This window comes from Scardinius erythrophthalmus, assembly GCF_964197995.2.
Source record: "Scardinius erythrophthalmus genome assembly, chromosome: 17".
Taxonomy (NCBI): domain Eukaryota; kingdom Metazoa; phylum Chordata; class Actinopteri; order Cypriniformes; family Leuciscidae; genus Scardinius; species Scardinius erythrophthalmus.
Genome location: NC_138237.1, coordinates 24117237 through 24140117, shown reverse-complemented (window position 1 = coordinate 24140117; position 22881 = coordinate 24117237). Strand labels below are relative to the sequence as shown.

Here is a 22881-nt window from a genome sequence, read left to right as displayed (position 1 = left end):
GTGAAGCAGCAGTGTGGGAGTGGAGGTTACGAGCAAAAGAAAAGAAAAGTCACAGCTTGTCTGTAAACCCATTTCCTGTCTGCACATTATCTGAGAAAACAGAGAGATGTGTGTGTGTGTTGTTGTTGAGTGTAATGCATTACTAAGTAATTAATTACTGTAATTTAATTACTTTAACCATGAAAATGTAAAGCTATTATTTACCAATTAACCATAGTTGGAAGCTTTAAAGGGATAGATCACACCAAAATGAAAATGCTGTTATCATTTACTCACCCTCATGTCAGGAAAAATATATATTCTGAAGAATGTTGGTTATCAAAGTGCTCCGGTTCCCTTTGACTCCCATTGTAATTTTTTGTCCATAAAATGGAAGTCAATGCGAAACGAAACTGTTTGGTTATCAACATTCTTCATAATATATCATTTTATGTTCCACAGAAGAGAACAATACACGTTTGGAACGTGTAAACGATGACAGAATTTTCATTTTTGTGTGGACTATTAAATTAGCTTTAAATGCATTTCATAGCAGTTTATATAAAAAAAAATTATAATTTTTTTTAGATAGACTAAATTATTAAGAGAAACTCAACCTGGACCTTTTGAAAATGCTGTTTAACTCTTTATTTCACGACTGTTCAGTACACACACAGTTAACCATGGCTTGAGGCCACTGAATCTTGACAGCTGGCGGTTCCGGCGCATGCGCAGAGGAGTCACAGAGAGGAAGCGCGACAGAGAGCAGTAGCAACGGGCGAGCAGCGGCTGATCTCCTCTGACACAATTATGTCTGTCTCGCCACCACCAGTTTCTCTCAGGTATCCGTTTACCGGAGCCTGAATGGCGTTGGTAACTGTGCAGCGGTCGCCTACTCCAAGCGCAACATCCAGCCCGTGCGTTTCGGTGAGTGACTCGCATCTTTTCTTTTTTTTTCTCCGACACCTTCCACCGCCTCGGTAGTTTTGGGTTCATTTCCGCTGTTTCCTACGGTCCGTTTGTCCTCAGACGCTAGAGAAACACGCATGCGTGAAATATAGACTCGGAATTACATTGTTGTCCATATGGCTCATCAAATATCTGGCGAGCGTTTGACATGGGCTGTATCTCAGCCGTTGAGATTTTCTGCTAAATCTACCGGTTGTTTGCAGTGGCATGTCACAGACAGGAAGTGTTTGATAATTGCTCAAATGACTCAAAGCTTCTCTTTGACAATGTGTCAAATAGTGATATTCATATGCAAAGGTTACTATGACGATGTGATTGGTCTTCAAACGAAAGTCGTCTTGGAACCAGGAAGTAAACACAGCTGCCCCCTTAAAAACTGAGCCAGTTGTAGTAAACGGGCTGTCTGTAGAGTAGTAAACAAAACTAGACTGATATATATATTTTTTTTTTTCAAAATAAATATGATTTCAAGGAGAAACTCCCTAGAAAAACACAAATGCAAACTATTCTGTGTGTGTGTGTTGTAAGCAAGGAGGGATTATACATTTGTGTTTCAATTATATGCAGATTGTTTTATTTTATTACTATTAAAAGCAAGGCTGTCAATAAAAGAAATAAAATGTGTGATAAATCATCATTTCCATCAGTCTTTAGACAGCAGAATGAATATTATAAAGTTAAATACTAATGTGTTACATGCAATAATACAGATGTCACAAGAAAAACTAGCCTATTTTTTGTCTCAAATTTTCCTAACACCACCTGCAGCCTCTGTGGGTCCTTATACTCCTGTTTGACATCATTTGACCTAGAGAAATGTAAATTTTTATGTAAAGATAAAGGCCAAGAGCAATGATGAAGCAATTCGTTTTTACCACTACATAGTCATATGTATGTATATTTCACTGTTGTCTATTTAGTGACTGAAACTGCAGCCATGATGGTGCTGGTAAAGAGTCAGTATGATTCAGGTTCTAGGAACCAATATGTGCTTTCACTATTGTCTTTTGAGCAGTACACTTAACCCCAGGTTACTTCAAAGAGACTTCCTTCCGACTTGTTTGTTAAAAATCATCTGTTAGGTTACCAGTGGACAAACGTTAACTCTTATAGGCAATTTCGTTGGTCTTTCTAAGGTCTTGTATCATGTGACGACATCTGCGAGAAATCTCATGTGAGACTGTCTTCTTTTGAGACTCCTGTTTGATGTCTATGGTGTACCAATACTATACATGCAACAAATCCGGTTTTAGTCTGCTGTACAATGCTTTAATACACAAATGTGAACTGTGTATGACTGTAAGCTATTTGAACGTATGCAGTGGATAGTCAAATATTTTTGAAGGTCTAGATTGCCAGTCATTTTCTGCTTAAAACCAAATAATTCATTCAAACACAGATTTCATGGAGTCAAACATTTCCATAATGCAAAACACTTTCATTTGGGTTTATGTAAAATCATGCCCATCTTGGGTAATGTCTGACTGCCATGAGTAACTTGAGATGAATTGGTTATCTGACAGCCCCGTCTTTTTTGGTGCATTCAGTGCATTTCTGAACATGATAAATCTCAGGCTTATTGATGCAGTGTTTTTCAAATGCAGATGTGGCTCTGTTACATTAAAAACAACAATGTTCCCCCTGTATTTTTGCAATAGAATTGTTATTGTCACACAACTGGTCTGGTGGAAGTTTCTTCAGAGTTTACTGAGCTGGTTGTGCCATGTGTATAAAACAAAACAAGTTTCTAAATGTCCTGTCAGCCTTTATCATACTCTGTCTTAATATAATATTGTGCCTCTCGCTTTGTCTGTTTATGTTCTGGAATAAAGTTGCATCATGCTTCTGTGAACTGTTCATTTTAAAATCTTTTAGGCTTTAAACTCCAAACTCTTCTTAAAACGTTCAAATGCATTTAGCATGAAATCCCCATCTCTTCGTTTGATCATCTGCTCTGAATATAATAATGTAGGTTTATGCACTGATCTGAAGTGTTAGACCCAAATAAATGGTGCAGCATTTGAAATTAGGTCTAATAAGCCATATAAGTTGGATAGCATTTATTGATCACTGGCAAGAAAGCTGCATGATTTCTTGGACAGAGTAGGTGTACAGAACTAGACATTCCAATTGGGAACCAATTATTGCACTTGTTCAAGTTGTGGGTGATTTTTCAGTGATGTCCAATTAATATATAGGCTAGCAATGCAAGATGCCAGCCTCACCAGTACTTTTTTGTGCACAAAATAATCAGTGTATGCAAAAAGCAAATTAGTATTATGATTATTATTACTATGTATGGATTAAAGTAGGGGTCTCCACACTTTTTTTCAAATAAATTGTGAAAATTGAAAATATGCGGAATACAATATCAAGTTAATTTCAACCAAATCTATCCTTATGAAACTTTATAAAATGAAACATTTGATTTTAGTAGGTGTCACTAATCTGTCTCTGCATGAACGCATATCTTTAAAAGACCCCTGTATTAAAGATTGATTTTGATGCTAATCTTTAGGCCTACATTGCATTTTCATCTTATTGTTTAGCCTCAGAAGCCGGGTTTCCATTACGGATTTACGCAAAACCTTTGCAATATTTTCTAAATGTTAATTGCGAAATTACTACGTTTCCATTAACCAATGTTATGCGACCAAAACATTTTTTTTCCCTCTCGCTACAAGTCATTCCAAAAACCATGGGAATGGATGTTGGTTTACGTGTATATCGCAGCCACTGCACTAGCTATTATTTTTAATCAAAGACATAGGCTAGGTGTATTATTCAAACATTAAAGGGATAGTTCACCCAAAAATTCTGTCGTCATTTACTCACCCTCAAGTTGGTCCAGCAGAACAAAGACATTTATACAGGGTTGGAACAATTTGAGTGAGTAAACGATGACAACATTTTTACTTTTGGGTGAACTAGGCCTATCCGTTTATTGGCAAGGATGGTAGTTTTGCAACATATTCCTTTTTTCAAATAGCCTGAAAAACGTACTGGTTACTTTCGTAACCTCGGTTCCCTTAGAGATAAGGGAACGAGTACTGCGTTGCAAACGCTATGGGAAAACTCCTTTTCTCGAGAATATTGAAGCCTTTATTTTAAAACGCATTTGCTACAGCACAGGCGAGAGCATCAGACCCACGTGAGTGAGCTGATAGGCTGTGCTGTGGGCAACTGCACGAACCAATGGCGGATAGACAGAAGCGCGCGAGCCAATCAGGGCGCTTGGCGCTCTGTCACTGTCAAGCGCGCGAAACTACACGTGACCATAACATATAAATACAGATAGAATCCGCCATTTGACAGGTATAATCGACTGAAGCGACAAACCTGCCATAAGAAAAATAGCACGGCAAGGCAACGCAGTACTCGTTCCCTTATCTCTAAGGGAACCGAGGTTACGAAAGTAACCAGTACGTTCCCTTACGAGAACGTTCTCTTGTACTGCGTTGCAAACGCTATGGGAACGTTTCCATTTAAAACGCCGTGCTATTAATCTTTTGGCCGCTCTGACTCACCAGAGTTCCGGGAAGTACAGAATAGCCAGGATAAAAAGAGACCGAACATCGGGCCCATCAATTATCCGTAATAAAGACTGGCCAGAGCCAGTCATTTAACCCACAAGGTGATAGCCGTGTGTTTAATATCAAACTAGTCTGGGTCAGCAGAGCCAGAGTCTAGACTGAAAAGACTGTAACTGCAAAGCAGGGACATTAAAGTTATAATTCATCGGATCTGGCCAGAGCCAGTCACTTAGCCCACAAAGTGAAAACCGTGTGTTCAATATCAACTAGACTGGGTCACAGAGCCAGTGTCTAGACAGAAGAACTGTAGCTACAAGCAAGGGCATTAAAGCTATAATTCAACAATGTGGACGGAGCGGATATCCGGCCGCCGCACATATGCTATAGATGGGAATACCCAAGTGACCATGGTTCAAAACTAGTCTGGATCCACAGAGCCAGAGTCTAGACAGAAAGAACGCATGTCTGCAGAGCAGGGACATCCAGCTTATAGAATCTCACAAATGTGGACGGAGCGGACCAGCCGGCCGCCGCACAAATGTCTTCAATGGGAATACCACTTGACCAAGCCCACGAACAGGCAACACCTCTCGTGGAATGAGCTCTAACACCTATGGGACAAGAGAGGCCCAGTGAGGTGTAAGCCAGGGCAATGGCGTCAACTATCCATCTGGACAGTGTGGTTTTAGTGACCGGGAGGCCCTTGGATCGGCCCCCGAAACACACAAAGAGCTGTTCAGACTGTCTGAAAGAGGCCGAACGCTCCAGATAAATTCTCAAAGCTCTGACTGGGCAAAGCATGAGAGAATCGCTATCCTCCTTGGAGGAGGGGAGAGCTGACAGAGAAATAACCTGGGCTCTGAACGGAGTTGAGAGCACCTTAGGAACATATCCATGTCTTGGCCTAAGAATGACCTTGGAGTCATTAGGACCAAACTCCAGACAGGAAGCGCTGGTAGACAGCGCCTGTAAATCCCCTATTCTCTTTACTGACGCCAGTGCTAGAAGCAGGGCGGTTTTCAGAGAGAGAGACTTAGGATCAGCTGACTGAAGTGGTTCAAAGGGAGGTCCCTTAAGAGCCCGCAGGACCAAGGAGAGGTCCCAGGCCGGAACAGACGGTGGCCGAGGCGGGTTAAGCCTCCTGGCGCCCCTGAGGAAGCGAACTATAAGGTCGCTTTTTCCTAAGGAGGCCCCGGCTTCCAATACGTGAAAAGCAGCAATGGCTGCCACGTACACTTTGAGAGTGGAGGGGGAGCGACCCGCGTCCAACATCTCCTGTAGAAAAGACAGTACTCTTGGTACTTCACAAGTGTATGGGTCGAGGTCTCGAGCTAAACACCAGCTGGAAAACACTGACCATTTACTGAGATAGAGGCGTCTGGTAGACGGAGCTCTAGCTTCCTTTATAGTATTCAGGACGCCCTCTGGGAGGTTCTGGGGTACCCGTTGAGTGGCCATACATGTAGGGCCCATAAGTCGGGACGGGGATGCCAGATTGTCCTGTTGGCCTGAGTCAGGAGGTCGCGCCTCACTGGGATTGGCCACGGGTCTGCTACAGACAGCTGCATCAACTCTGGGAACCAAACCTGGGTCCGCCAGAGAGGAGCTACTAATAGCACTGCGCTTTTCGTGTTCCTGATCCGTTCGATGACCTGAGGGAGCATCGAGACCGGGGGGAACGCATAGAGAGGAAGGTTGGGCCAGTCGTGGGCCAACGCATCCCTGCTCTTTGAGAAAAAGATTGGGCATTGACAGTTGTCTTCTGAGGCGAAAAGATCTACTTCTGCCTTCCCGAAGACCTCCCAGAGTAGGAGAACTGTCTGAGGGTGGAGAGACCATTCCTCTGGGGGAACTCTGCCCCGAGAGAGCATGTCTGCTCCTGTATTCAACGTGCCTGGCACGTGAGCTGCCCTGAGCGAGCGCAGATTGGTGTGAGCCCATAGCAAGAGCTGTGAGGCTATGGCAAACAGGTTGCGGGACCTGAGGCCGCCCTGGCGATTTATGTAAGAGACCACCGACATGTTGTCCGTCCGTACCAACACGTGGTGTCCCGCCAGGTATGGGAGGAATGTTTTTAGGGCTAGAAAAACTGCTCTCATTTCGAGGCAGTTTATGTGTAGGCGTTTCTCCGAGCTCGACCAGAGGCCGGAGGCAGGCCTGCCCTCGTACAGAGCTCCCCAACCGGAGTTGGAGGCGTCTGTTGAAATCATCCTCCTCTCTGAAACTACCCCCATGCTTACGCCCTGCTGGTACCAGCTGGCGTTTTTCCAAGGGGCCAGGGCTTGAACACAGCGCTGGTCCACCTTGATAATCAAATGGCCTGAATGCCAGGCGTGGGGTGGCACCAGAGGAGCCAGCCACAGCTGAAGAGGACGCATACGCAGTAGGCCTAGTTGGAGTACTGATGATGCAGAGGCCATCAGGCCAAGGATCCTCTGAAACGTTCTGAGGGGTACAAGAGAGCCCTCTATGAACGATGCCGTGAGCTGCTGAATCGTTAGAGCACGGGCCGGTGTGGGCCATGCTCTCATAAGTACGGAGTCGAGAACTGTTCCCAGGAACGTGATACGTTGGCTGGGCAACAGAACACTCTTTGCAACATTGACCCTGAGCCCTAGACATTCTAGATGGCTGAGGAGCCAGGCTTTGTGAGTATGTGACTCCGCCTCTGACTGGGTCAGTATGAGCCAGTCGTCGAGGTAGTTTAGGATGCGCATTCCCCGCTGTCTCAGGGGGGAGAGAGCTGCATCCATGCACTTCATGAATGTACGAGGCGCTAGTGCCAGTCCAAATGGAAGAACTGTGTACTGGTATGTCTGCCCCTCGAAGGCGAATCTCAAGAATGGCCTGTGGTGGGGGTTCACTTGAATGTGAAGCGTCTTTCAGATCTACTGAGAAAAACCAGTCGCCTGGGCGAATCTGCGTCAGGATATGTCTGGTCGTGAGCATTCTGAACGGCCGTGACATGAGAGCCTTGTTCAGATGTCTGAGATCTAAAATGGGTCTCAGGCCGCCGTCTTTCTTTGGAACAAGAAAGTATCGGCTGTAAAAACCTGACTCGCTCAGAGAAGGGGGGATCTTCTCGATGGCCCCTTTCGCCAGCAGACTTAACACTTCGGTGCGGAGGACATGACTCAATGTGCCCCTTACCGTGGTTTGTATAACCGCGCGAAAACGCGGTGGTCTGCGGGCGAACTGAAGCGAGTAACCATGCTTTATGATGTTCATCACCCATACTGAAACTCCGGGGATAGCTTGCCAAGCTAGAGCCCGCAGAGCTAGAGGCATTATCATATCTGGAACACCCAGAGTGGGGGGCTCGGACTGACATGTATGCATGTGAGAAATTATGCTTGATTTGTGCTTTGTGTGGGTCGCTGTTAAAACAGCGTTTGTTTGCAGGGGTGCGTGACCTGTGACGGGCCCATGAACTGCATTTAGAACTGCTGCAGCCGCCTGAACTGAAGAGGGTGCCGTGAGCAGTAGTCGAGCGATTTTTGGGGCTGGTCCGGCCGCAGCGGGACAGTGACCCCTCTTTGTGCCGGTTAGGACGGCTTCTTGGGCTCGTGATCGAGCGTCAGCTTCGGCCGCGGGCCCTGGCGCTTAGGGAACGGGAACCGTTTCGCTGGCTTCATGTGCTTACTGGTCTCAGCCGCTGGGCGGGGCTGGAGGACCTGGGACACCACTTTCTCAGGTCGTGGCGTGCTCTTGGGGCGCCGTTGGACTGAGCTGGAGCGCTTTGGTAGAAAGTGTCTCATGGCGCTGGAAGCCTTCTGAGCTTCAGTGAAGCGATCGGCGAAGCCGCTGACAGATGGGCCGAAGAGACCTGAGGCTGTGACGGGCGAGTCGAGGAAGGCAGATTTATCCGCGTCCCTGATCTCGGTTAAGTTTAGCCAGAGGTGGCGCTCCATTACCACTAGGCTGGCCATATTGCGGCCCAGGGCTTGAGCGGTGGTCTTCGCGGCCCTCAGTGCCAGATCCGTGGCACTCCTGAGGTCTTTAAATGTGTCTGGGTCCGGGCCTGACTCATCCAAGGAACGGAGAAGTTTGGCCTGGAAGGCTTGAAGCGTCGCCATGGCGTGAAGTGCAGAGGCGGCTTGACCGGCGGCAGCGTATGCGCGGCTGGCAATGGCCGAAGTAGTTCTGCAAGGCTTAGAAGGGTGCACCGTCTTATACCTCCAACTACCTGCAGTGGGGGGGCATAAGTGTGCAGCGACCGCTTCCTCCAGTGGGGGGAGAGACACATATCCTTTCTCTTCAGCGCCGTCAACAGTGGAGAGCGTAGAAGAGGCAGATGAGCGCGTTCGCGCTGAAAAGGGCGCGCGCCAGCATTTTGTGAGCTCTTCGTGAACCTCAGGCATAAATGGAGCGGCGCGCTGACGAGGGGCCTGCTGGCGCCCCGGCAGGTACCATTCATCGAGGCGGCTTCTGGCGGGCTCAGCTGGAGAAAGCCAATCGAGTCCCAACTCGTCAACGGCGCGAGACATGACACGGAGAAGTTCGGCGTCAATGCTCGCTCGAGTATCAGAAAACTCTAGCTGAGAGGGGGGGGCGGGGTCCGCGGAGCCCGACCAATCCTCGCTCTCAGATGCCGCCATAGAAAGTGCGTCATCGACGTCATCCGGAGATGCGCCGAAAGAGACGAGTCCAGCCGCTTCAGACGAGGGGCGCTGCTCGCTCCGAGAGAACAGGACAGGCGAAGAAGGCGTGGGCGAGGCACGAGGAGAAAGGCCCGGCGTGCACTCGCTAAACTCACCGCGCTCAGGACGCCTCTGATCGCGCCGCTTCTTCCTACGGGGCTCGTGGGGCGCCGAAGACGGAAGGTGGGCGGAATCGGTCACCGTCGAAGACAGCCTTGAACGGAGAACGGAGACAGGCATCCCGTCGCAGAATTGGCAGCCGCCTTTCATGAGCGCTGCCTCGGCGTGCTCAGGGCCGAGGCAGGCCGCACACTGGGTGTGTCCGTCGGATGCATGCAGGGAGACCCCGCAGCTCTCACAGATGGAGAGAGGCATTATGCCGCGCTGTGAAAACAGCGGTTTGCTCTTTTAGATAAATATGCAATGAAAAGGATATAATTTTTCGTCGGATGCCACAGGGAAACGCTCGGCTGGCGAGATGCCGGGATGCGAAGCTGTTCCGCTGGACGGCTTTTCCACGACGAGGGCTTCTTACGACCGGAGAAAATCAGCGACGAGGTGAGTCGAGCTGAAGGAGATTAAATCTGTCAAATGGCGGATTCTATCTGTATTTATATGTTATGGTCACGTGTAGTTTCGCGCGCTTGACAGTGACAGAGCGCCAAGCGCCCTGATTGGCTCGCGCGCTTCTGTCTATCCGCCATTGGTTCGTGCAGTTGCCCACAGCACAGCCTATCAGCTCACTCACGTGGGTCTGATGCTCTCGCCTGTGCTGTAGCAAATGCGTTTTAAAATAAAGGCTTCAATATTCTCGAGAAAAGGAGTTTTCCCATAGCGTTTGCAACGCAGTACGAGAGAACGTTCTCGTAAGGGAACCTCCTTATGTAAGCATAAAAACTTTCTTGCGATATATTGGTTTTCCATTGGGCGTATTTTAAATTCGCAATTTCAATTTGCACAATTTGAAGGGTAATGGAAACGCAGCTAATTTTACAACCAGAGGTAATATGCCATGCTACAGATTAATAAGAATAATAAATCTGTTTCCTTTTTTTTTTTTTTAAGGAGTCTGGCAGTGGGGAAGATGACCGCCGGTCTCAGCCTAGAAGGTAAAAGAAAAATTCATTCTCAATGAAGCCTTACGTCATTTAATGCAAACTGATAGGCCTACTTATTTTTTGCATTTTAAAGGGGTCATATAATGCCATTTTTGTACAAGCTAATATGATTCTTTAGGGTCTAAATTAAAAGTTTGTAATATACTTTAATTAAAAATTCTCATTAGTATTGTAAGAAAACACTAATTTTACCTGGTCAAAAACAGCTCTGTTTTCAGCACGCCGTTTCAGTGCATGTGTCTTTAAATGATAATGAGCTTTGCTCACCCCGCCCCTCTGTTCTGTGGGTACACCGTATCTAACACAATAACCACGTGTTATTCGTTATAAACATGTGATTATGAATTATATTGAGAACGTCGTACATAGAAAACATGCCGTAATGCACCCTGAGTGTAAACCTTAGACGCATTCATTGTGAAGCCTGCAGCAAGGCTTGCAAATTTCGCAAAGATTAATATAAATACTAATATAAAGGTTAATAAAACATTACACTCACATCTTCTGGAGGTTCAGCAGTAACACGTTGGTACCGATCCGTTTTTTCTCGTTTGTAAAGCTGTCTGGTGTGAAATGATTCGCGTAAACATGAAAGCATGGACGATCGTGGGGAATCCCCGTGAGGGAATCCCCGCGTCAATCCTTTGGGCATATCGCTTCAAAAACAAAACTCAGCCACTGCATCTTCAACGGCTCAGATTTAGGAACATCCAAATGACTGCTGTGTTCCTTATTACATCTAAGAACAGAACACCACAATCGCGTAGACGCCATTCTACTCCAGCATAACAACAATGGCGGACTACTATGACGGCTGTCACAGCTCGCTCAGGGCGGGTCTTGTGTTGAAGCACGGCTGTCAATCACAATCGTGGGAGGGGCGTACGATCTTATGACGTCACAATATCGAACGGCTTGATTTCATAGATGGTCAAACATATAAGGAGATTAAAACAAAACCACTGGATGGATTTTAATCATGATAGGATGGTTGTGTACAGGCACTGCCAACAGACATTTCAGTGCAATCAACTTGTAAAAGTGCATGTACCATTATATGACCCCTTTAAATACAACTGACTGACTCACTGACACATTTTTAAAACAAAACATGCAAATCTTACCATTTCCTTCAAATTCTATCCTTCAAAATACAATGGTATTTTTCATAATGTTGGGAATATCACAGACGAGGAGGATCATTAGGAAACTGTCTGCCTGCACACAACATTAACGCAATGATTGTACAGTATCGTCATCGGACCTATATTCAAACTGGGCAATCGACCGTTTTACCTAGCGAACGAATCCAGCAATGTCTGCCATAATATCAGTCAAGTGTAAACATTGATCATTGTTCTCGCCAGAAATGTTTTGTTTTTTTTACACGCGGTCTAGAGTATGCGGATGGTGCACACATCTGGTGCTCTTCGCGTGTTGGTCAAAAATGAAATTTAAATTTTTTTTTTTTTTTTGAAAATAAAATTAACGTACTAGGCTATATTTTAGTTCTATAATATTTTTTTTACTTAATATTATGTATTTTTAGGGATTTTATGGTACTAAATTATATTTATGCTGTAGTTATAATCCATTTATTCACTTTTTAAGCATAGACCTGAAAATGAAATTTAAAACTTAAACTGTCATAAATCTTGAATGCTTTAGAGCACAGACTTAAGTTTCTCTTTTCAAAGACGACACTAGGCAAATTATTGCTGAAGTGGAAAAAAAGTTTACTTAAAAAAATAACATAATTTTACGCTTATAGTTATGAAAAATGCACAGAAATACTATTTTCAATTTTTACATGAAATATATACTTTAAAATAACGGCAAGAAAATCAAAGCATAAATCTAAACAAGTTGTGTTCCAAATTTGAGCTTGATATCTCAAATAAATGAGCTTTCAGTACAATTTTATCAGGCTACAGTACTAAAAGTTTTCACTAGATGAAATTTATCTCCCATTCATTTCCAATACGGTAATTTTTGAATTTTTGAGCACAAGTGTGACATTTAATCTTTTCAAATCATGTTTTTTTTTTTTTGTTCACATAGCAAGTGACAAAACCTTTTACCTATAAATCCTGATATGTGTGTGAAATGCCCTTTTTGTGCGTACACAACGTTTGTACATCAGGCCCCATGTGCAGATGGATTTAAATCCGATCACCCAAACCACTTCTGTCTGAGTCTGAGACGCATTCCAAACGAAACTATACACGTGTATATGCATCTTGTTGTTGAAACCAGATGCATTTACATATGTACATTTTACATATGTAAATTTACCATATGTAAATTTTACTCCTCCCAAAATGGTTAAAAATAAACGCATATGTTAATTATACTTCTCCCAAAATGGTAAAAAATAAACATGTGAGAGCGTCTTATTGGCTACATGAGTTTTAACAATACAGAACAGTTTTAACAATACAGATAGTTGTACATAAAAATGCACATACTGCTTGATGTATGCTTTATATTAATCCAGTAGTTTTAAATACAGTTTTAACTGGAATGACAAGTGAATGTATTGATAGATCGATAGATCTTTGAGGTACTCATGTGAAGATGTTAAATGTCACAGTTTGTCACAGACAATGTCACATAATGTCACAGACTTTCATGTCACAAAAGTTGTCCATTACGCAGTCACACAAACAAGGACCTTCACAAATTATCTCTAATGACTCCTAATTTATGACATAATGGCAATACATTGATTTAATAGATTGACTCAGAGTAAAAAAAGCTCTCACTTTCATGATGAAAAGTTCATGAAAAGTTGAAAATATGTAACAATGTTACAAGATCATTTTCTCTACAGATATTATTAGCTCTATGGTATCTCAGATCTTTAGAGCTCTGTCAGAAATCAATAGCACTGTCCTTAACTAAACTGATACCTCACTTGCTCTTGTCTCATGCGCATATCATATTGTTTTCCTGTTGCAAAGCGGTGACATTTTAATCAGACATCCCTAAATGATGATTAGTTCGAGACTAAGAGTTTACTTCCATTTTTTTGAGAGAGTATCAAATGAGATGGAAAGTTCTCATATATCAGTGTCATTGAATATGCCATCAGATATCAGACCTCTTTAATAACACACACACACACACACACACACACACACACACACACACACACACACACACAACACACACACACTGTATGCGGTAGATTGACAGATCATTGAGCTGCAGTTCTGATTTCTATGGACATTATTACCATGATAGCAGTGACATCATAGTGATATCGTCAAGTTAAGTTTGACAGTCATTTTGTGATAACATGATGTAGTTTTTCCTCTTATGTTTGCTCAGACACACCAAACAAGCAAGTTTTGTCGGGTTTCCGTAAATCGTTTAGAACTTAAGAACTTCTGCATCCTGCAATATTTCCCATTTCTTTCATCGTCAACAGTAGAATATTAAATCAGTTATACATGGATCATTTAACCCCAACCCTAACAGTTTTAGTGTGCTTGCATATTTATATCACTTAATAATAACACTTAATATAGCAGCAGAATAAATTGTATCTAATTGAGGTGCAGTAATCAGTATTTGTCTGAAGCTGACAATGGGAAACACCAAAACCAAAGTTAATCATACATTTTTGTGTTGTTGGTTCTTTAACATGATAATTTCAGTAAACGTCAGTAGATTTTTAGAAGGCGTTTAGAAATATTGTTCTGTCTTAGAACAAGGCTAATATATTCTGATTTATGAAGAATAGGGCTGAATGCATTTGGATCAGCAAAAAAAAAAAAAAGTGCAATTTGCCACAAAAAGTGCCACATAAGAGTGGCAAATGTGACTTTGCTTTCCGTTTATTGCTTAATGCACACTTAATACCACAGCAAAACTACTAGATTAACTGATAAAGGCTCAGCTTACTGTATTTATAAGGTATAATTCACCCAAAAATGTAAATTCTGTCATGTAATCACCCTCATGATGTTTCAAACCTATACGATTTTCCTTCAACTTCCATGCACAAATGAAGATAAGTCATTTTTTATTTTGGCTTAAAATATCGCAATAGTATCGCATCGTGACATATATCGCATCGTGACATGAGTGTATCGTCACACCCCTAGTCCCAAACCTTACAGCCTGGTCCGTACGGATCAACTGCGATCCGTTTAACCCCTAGCTGCAAGCAATGGTTTCCACTGGAGTGGTTTTTGTTAGTCAGTGCTGAAGGGCACCAGAAGGGTGAGTAGAGCTGCATTTAAAACAAGTCAAAACAGGGATGGAGTCACTGCTGGTAAAAACACGGGAGGGAGGGAATTGAGACGAGACAGGTTGATTCAAGATTGTTGTGTTTGCGGTTTTGTGGAGATGTCATGGTTTTGTTCATGACTGATCTAGCATACTAATTGTTTTACTTTTTATTGTAGATTTACTTTGTTAAAAGAATCTTGTACTTATTTGTCTCTAAGCTGTGATCGTTAGACTGACCTAAAGAAAAATAAGATTTGTTTAAGCAGGTGACTCTGCTACAGACTGTGCGATTCCGGCAATCTAATAAGATCATTACAAATCACACTGCACGACATGGATCTAATAAACTTGGGTACGACATGTATGTAGACTGTACGATGATGGTACCTATTGAATCGTAGGCTTCAACGCAAGTTGGTATAGAATAAAATGTCATCAGCATGTGGCAGTGGTAAACAAATAGAGCAAGTCTGAAGCAAGTTGTGTGTTACCCTGATGGTGTTTTGTGTTTGTGTGTATGACCCTGTGCACCGCCCATATGAGTATTGATGACCATGTTTTATGAACAGAATGCCTACGCTGGTCTCTGATTTATCATGGCTTTCTATTGAGCCTCCTGTATTATTGTGGTGGTTATTAGTTCATTTTGGTAAAAAGGCAGTTTTTGGTAGTTAGTTTTTTAACATTATATCACTTAATTAAATATAGTTTAAAAAATACAGGTCGCCTATCCTGTAAAACTGCATTGTCACAGTATTTTTTACGGTATTTCTGGCAACCATAGTTTTTAACATTGATGATATTTAGAAATGTTCCTTGAGCAGCAAATCAACAAATTAGAATGATTTCTGAAGGATCATGTGACACTGACGATTGGAGTAATGATGCTGAAAATATAGAGTATTATTGTTTTTACAGGTTTTTTTGATACTTTGTGAGCATAAGTGTCCTTCTAAAAACATTTTTACAATCTTATCGACCCCAAACATTTGAATGGTGGTCATTCATATAGTTTATTTTTTTTAATTTCACTCATTTGGTGAATTGCAGAATTACAATAGAAGATTTTTAAAAAGAATTTTAATTTCTCTTTTTTTTTGTTGCATATATATGAATATAAACTTTCTTCTGTGTTAAATACATATTGACACGGGGTCAGTCACGTGTGTTCTGATAACGTGCTGATGGCCTTTAGTGGAACAGCCTCTTGATGGTCTGCAGGTGCTACCGTACTGTTTTTCATGTATGAACAGCTGTGTTTTATATGTACTACTGATAATATTCCCACAATTTCTGAGCAATCCTTTTCTCACATCTATAAAAAATAATTGGTTGTCCAAGTGTTATCCATGTTGCTTATTTAGTTTTTTTTTTTAGGAAAGGTGTTATCTGCCGTATGCAAAATAAATAGGCTAATCCCTTTATAAGAAAAAATCAACCTAGGTAAATTAGGCATGGGTCATGATAATAATGTTGACGATTTATTTATTTGTTTTTTTTACGTTATAAAACCCTCTTGGACAAGTCATGTCTCTACTGTCATCCCCTTTAAAACAACACTGCTAAAGCCATACATGCAAGCAGAAGCCTTTGTACCATCGTGTACCATACGTTATATTAAGAATAATTTGCTATTTTCAAGAACACATACTGTGTGAACACCTGTGAAGAAGTATGTCTGATTAAGGTCATATTGACCCAAAAATAGCAAATTATTGATGGTTTCCTTAAGACACCGCACGTTAGCGCCCCTACGCGACAAAAGCAAATAAAACCCATTATAATCAGCGATGCTGTCTACACTGGATGTGGCGCGACACGACAAATTCCCGACAGTTAACTGATGCCTTGTTCTATTTCTGACATACTTCAAGCTTCTTTTTCGTGGCTTATTGGGCTTAAATGCTCAAATACATACAAAATGATGTCAAAATGCCTGTCTTGGTTAGATACAGTCAGATACAGTCAGTTTTGGAAAGCAATAGTTGAGAGAAAACGCATGTTGGGTAAAAGTATATTTTGGCTTAAGCTCTTAAAAGTGACAGCAGTCTAATAAACCTGCTTCTGTCTGTCATGTTAATCAAAGAACAAAAGACAAAGAGAAAATCAATCGCTGCTCTTGACTGAACAACTTTTTTTTACTTTTAATCTGAATTTAATTGCTAAAATGAAAACCATCCAGTTTTATTTTACATTTGATTACTTTAATTTCTGTAGTATGTCTTACCTGAATATTACTGTTAGACCTGAACCTGAAAAACTTAAAGCCATGTTTATTTAGGCCTAATTTGTCTCCTTATTCTATTGTATGTATTTGTGCTATCGTTTGCAATTTGTTTATTTGAATAAAATTATGAGATAATAACAAATTATCTGTATGGTGGTATATGGCAGTTTTCCTCGTGGTATCTGAAATGGTATCTAATATCTATATTTTTCAAGGTATCGTATTAAAGTTTGAAATTTCAGTATCGTGACACTACTTCTGATACGAAGAACAAATTGATTTTCAATGGTCGCTTTGTCACATCTAGTGTAGACAGCCTGAAGCTGTTGCAGCGCTATGCGACAACCGTCGTGTCCGGTGTAGACACTGTTAGTCATTCAGACAACTCAAAACTAGTGTAGCTGATTTAAAAAATATGTAGATTTTACCACCCCTAAAATGAATGAACCATTAAGTGTTTGACAAACAATATCACAGTTGCTCTCTGAGATCGTATCAGATTGGTTCTCATTTTCCATTCACCCATGTGAGCCATTACCTAATTAAACCAGTTCATAAAAAACCCCTTGTAAATTATGTCAAGAGATACCTTGACCTGTTTGGTCCCATTGATTATATTGTGAGACAGATCCTGATAATCAATATCGCTGCTTATGTTCTCAGGTTTGCATTTTAGCGAGTGTGCGTTTGCAGTGCACAGAACAAAATTAGTCAATGGATAAAAATCTGGATGATAATAAACATGTGGGTCCCACTTTATATTAAGTGGCTTTAAGTACTATGTACTTACATTGAAATTAATAATTTGATACAATGTACTTATTGTGTAACTACATGTTTTTACATTGTACTTTCATTTTTAAAATTCCTGCATGTAATTACAGCTGTAATTAATTTATGTAATTACATTTGTAATTACACAGTTGACCCTTCCCTTACACCTTAACTCACCCTATACCCAATCCACCACACCTGTCCCTAACCTTACCGTATCACACCTCAATAGCAGCAAAAGTGTTTTACAATACAACATGAACACAATAAGTACTTATTTTTTTATGTAAGTACACTTAATGCCACTTTATATAAAGTGGGACCAAAATGGGTATTAGTTTAGAATTTCTTGCGGCAAAACTATCAACTATATTCTGTGATCAAAATTCATAGCAGAACTGTGTAGTAAATGCTGCACTAGAATGGACAACAAACAATGCTTTGCTAGTAATTTTCACTGATAAGAGCGCTATTTGTGTTTTGATGGCCCTAGCGACCTGGACTGGTTTAAATACATTGTCATAGCACACTGTCACATGACGGGCAACCTAAATGTTTACACAGGCCTTGTGTTTCACCTTTGGTTTAGGATTTCATTAGCTCAGTCAGTCACAACAAGGGAAACTGGGTTGGACAAAGGGCGAGTGCGACCCATGGGAAAAGACCTATCCTTTCCCCTACCAAGGGCTCTCATGATTGCTATGATTACCAAAGGAAATTCCATCATCTTTCCTTTTTTACCAGAAGATAGGACAGCCTCGATCGAACACTGTTGTAGCACGCTCATATTCATCTAATAGTTTATTTATAAGCACTTATTGCAATTTCCTCACTTTTGTTGTAGCTTCCTTCTATTGTATAGCTTTGCTTGAGATAATTACATGCCATAGTCCCTAGTCTCGTGGATTTATTTACACTAATTCAGATACAGTTTAATCTGTATAGACTGTCTAGATTTGATGGTTTCATCAGTTAATTTTTGGTTTATCACAGGATGTATCAACTTCTAAAATAGTTATGCTAGCCTAATTAATAGTCATTTGGCAGATTATTATTACTTGTAAAAGACTTGTGACTTTAAAAGATTAGTATGTGTGCACATATTAGAATCCATTTCCAGAGAGCTCTAAATCCAGCTTATGTGTGTTTACTCTGTTGGTTGATAAGGAGTCTTCTGTCCACTAGAGCACGTGTTCTGACTCCGCCCACCGTCTCAGTGTCTGCCTGTTTACTCGTGGAGCAGATGGATACACTAGAGATCCGAACTGAGAGAGACTACACAACTAGGGAAAATGTTTTTAAGGATGACTTGCTAAATTTGCTCTGAATACGTTTATCCGTTCAGTCACTCTAAAGCTCAGAAGAACCTAGTAGTTGCGGGTGTGTTTTAATGGTTTCTTCAGCATGTGGTAGAAGGATGGAAAAGCTCTAGTGAGGGTTGCCTCACCACTGTCCGGCGTAAAGGATGACTTTAGGTGGTCTGGCGACTGCTTTAAGCAGCTCCACAGAATGCCTGTCTGCTCACGATGGAATACAAATACTGCTGCAAAGCGGCTTCATGTACCAGGATAACATCAACCGGTTGTAAGTTTGAAAAAGATCAGCATATGTTTTTATCATTGAAGTTTATGGAGAACTTTTCTGTTTTCATCTCTTTTTTTCTTTCTTTGTTGTTATTTATTTTTCTCTTTCATTTTTATTTTGAGAATGTTGGAGTGTTTGTCTTTTTTCTTTCTTTCTTTTTTGTTTTAATTTCTTTTTTAACCTTTTTTTGGAGTTATTTTTTAATATATTAATTGAATTTATTTTTTCTTTAATCTAATTATTTCCTTATGGGTCTATGTTGTGATTTATTTATTTTTTTGTTTTCTTTTTATTTCATATCTTTTTTTTTTCTTATGAACATTTTGGGGTCCTTTTATGTTTTTTCTTTCCTTTTTTCTTTGTTTTAATTTGATTTTAATAGATTTTTTTCTGTTTTCTCTCATGCATAGATTCCAAAGTTCAGTTATATTACAATAGCATTCAGGGATCCAGACTGAAAATATTAATTTGCGCTAATTTTTTTTGCTGAGATCGCCACTGGCGACAATATAAATGTACATGTTATGGTTAAAAATTGCATGGCTTTTTGCCTACATGTTCTGTGATGAGTAGCCCATCACATCTTGTTGTGTTGACGTAATAAAATGAGACGACACGCAGCAAAGTTGCAGTGGAAAAAAACCTCAGTGAGATTATCTTTTAATTTTTGCTGTTTTCTGTTACTGCCTGAACTTCACATTATTTGTAGCACAGCCATTCATAATCGCAGTAAGATTTGTACTTAATTGGCACCTTTTAGTAAACAATTAACAAAATTTCAGCTTTCAAATTCTGTCAATTTTATCACGAAATACAAGCAATAAATGTCGTTTTGGTGCTCTTTAATGTGGCCTGGCAGATCGCCCAATCAGCATTTCAACCTTGGAAAGAGCTTGTATTAAACAGCTTGAGAACAGTCATGTCACGTAATGTCAAATTTACCTCAGAAAAGCCATTCAATGCCCATAAACTTGTTAATCAACTAGAAAAATAACTATTGAAAGGGGCATTTTGCTAAATATATGCACTATATCACATCATCCATATGTTTATGTAACCTGTTATGTACATGAGAAAGAATGTAAGGAGCTGAAAATCACATTCAACACTACCCATATAGTTTCATGTGAAGAGCTGCCTTTCACCAAATTTACCTCAGATATCACTAATGAAGAAAAATAGATTGGGTGTGTGCAAGACATACGACAACGGTTTTAGTATGCATTAGGAGTGAATGCTGACATTATTATAGTCTGTGACACTGATTCTGTGCAAAGAACAATTCTTTTTAGCTGTATGTAGTTCTCAAGTTGGAAAAGCAATTCACTTCCTACTTTAAGTGAATCTTAGTTCCCAGGACATCCACAAGATGGATGAAAATGATTATTCTGTAAAAGGAGGGCGGATGTGACAACACATGACAAAATTAAAACATGTTTATTTTTTTGGGGCACTTAAAAAAAAAATTGGTGCTTATTTTTTCCCTTTATTGGAGCCAATGGCTCCTTAATTCATTTTTTTGTCTGGAGTCCTGCCATTGAGCTCTTTATCGTTGATGTCATGACTGAAAACTGTTGTTTAGTTTATCTAACTAAATATGCATGTATTCGTGTCGCATGGCGATTGAAGCAGTCAAAACAAACAAAGTATAGTTTTACACCTTACCTCACTCACACACCATCTTCCTGTCCTCAGTAAACAGGAAGTCCTTGCCGCGCACACGTTTTTATCATTATGCAGAAACAGAACGTTCCATTCAAGCATGCTGCAGACCACACAATCTCGTTAAGTGTGAAAATATGGCACTGTACCGGTGCAGACGCATCGTTACATTTTAACAGTGATTTATGTGTAAATTCAATAGGTAAGTTCACACAAAAATGAAAATTCTGTCATCATTTACTCACCCTCATGTCGTTCCAAACCCGTAAGACTTTCATTCATCTTCGAAACACAAATGAAGATCTTTTTAATGAAATCTGAGAGCTTTCTGTCCCACTTTGACGGTTCAAAAAGTTAAGAGATCGTAAAATTAAACAATATAAATTGAGCAGTTTAGTCCAAATTTTCTGAAAAGACTTGATTGCTTTATATGATGAACATATTTAATTTAGGCGAGAACGAACCTCATAGGTTCTTGCTGAAGCTCAAACGTGCTGCGTAACACAAGAATGAATCTCATTGGTTCTCGCACGTCAAGAGAACATGCTTGAGCTTCTGTTTACCACAACTGATGTGTGAGTCGATGAATGTTTATATGTAATTAAAAGCCTAAATTCAATCTATTCACCATAAAGCGGAAAATTTGGACTAAAAGTTTCAATTCATATGGATTAGTATTACGATCTGTTTATTAACTTTTTGAAGCATCAAAGTGGTAGTGTAGCTGTCAATGGAGGGACAGAAAGCTCTGATTTCATCAAAAAGATCTTCATTTGTGTTTTCATTTTTGAGTGAACTATCCCTTTAAAGCATTTAGAATAAACAAACTCTCTCAGAAACATTCTTTTGATTATGCAGACTCTTGATTCATATAAATCAACAGATCGAAATTGATTCAGAAATGTACGTGGAGAGTAACACCCATGCAGCTGGTTTCAATAATGACGCAAACTTGATGCTGTCAATATAGACGTTGATGAAGTGTTCGGTTCAGCATTACACGTTTGTCATCTCCTCTTTCTGTCTTTCCCCTTTTCCTGCTGTAACACACAAACCACTGCTTGAATGAAACCATGTGTGTTATTATTTCAGTGTACAGTGCAAGGAGACAGTCAACCGTAGATTGAAGTGTGGTTGGACAGTTCTTGACCACTGTAAATCTGCCACTTTATTTGGATGCTTCTCTTGAGTTTGTTAGTTACTGTGGTGGGTATTTAGTGAATAGTTGTATATTGTGAAAAATGTTTTTAAGAGTAGAAGGATTTTTGGGATTTAACTGGGAACTTCCTTATTGAATCGACTCAGATTGCTTTCAACTGTAGGTTATTGTGTCCAACTCGAGGGGGATATTGGAGAAATTTGTGTTTCTCAAACGTACTTTGTGACTTTAATCCATACACTGTAAAAAATAATCCCGTCTGAATATGCCATGTCTGTTTTTCTCACACAACCTTTGTGAAAATTTCAGCGCAAATTACCTACTGTTTTTCGGCAAACTCATTTGTGCATCAATCTTCCGCATGCTTTCATTCCATTTCATCATGGTGTCAAACTAAATAAAATTATAAAATTAATAAATAGATTTATTAAGCTGCAAAGACTGCCCATTTTAATATCACGTCAGGTACTTGTCTAGACATCTCTGCTCACTTATGTGGTTAATTGTAAACAGCCACTTCTATAAACTTATATGAAGTTTATTTAAATAGGGTTTTAATAATTAATAAAAGATCGATAAATAATTCATAAAAAAAATCCTATACTTCATACGTGATGCACACAAACGCAGCAGATGACCTTCTGTAATGCCCACGTTTAGAAAACACACACTTCCACCTCTGTAATAAACACTGAGATGTTAGTTTCGTCCGAATCACAGGTGTCGGGTGATAAGAATTGTAATTCAACCCTCATTGTTATTCCAAACCTGTGTACCTTTTTCATCTATTGATCACAAAAAATAAATGTATTCCAGTTTTCAGAAGCCATACGGTATGTTTGTGTGATGAACAATCAGAAATATCAAGTCGGCATTTATTTTCTAAATGATTTTATTGTCAATGATTCATCCATGTATACATTTATTTATTTGTAAAAAAAATTGTACCTCATAGTTTTTAATCAAAATGTCTTACGTTCATCTTCTGGTGATCTTC

General features: G+C 40.5%; 1 protein-coding gene across 3 annotated transcripts in view; it reads left to right on the top strand.

The window, feature by feature from the left end:
- Positions 1-715: 715 nt before the first annotated feature.
- The window catches only part of ssh2b (slingshot protein phosphatase 2b), a 38107-nt gene continuing 15941 nt past the window's right edge, over positions 716-22881 (top strand). Inside the window, exons 1-2 of one of the 3 annotated variants that reach the window (XM_081391526.1) lie at positions 716-906; positions 10187-10230. In XM_081391526.1, coding sequence (XP_081247652.1) covers positions 844-906; positions 10187-10230 — 107 coding nt within the window. In that variant the 5' untranslated portion in view covers positions 716-843. Of the gene's footprint in view, positions 907-9576; positions 9680-10186; positions 10231-18733; positions 19064-22881 lie in introns of those variants that run through there. The other 2 variants (XM_081391525.1, XM_081391524.1) reach the window with 2 other exon arrangements.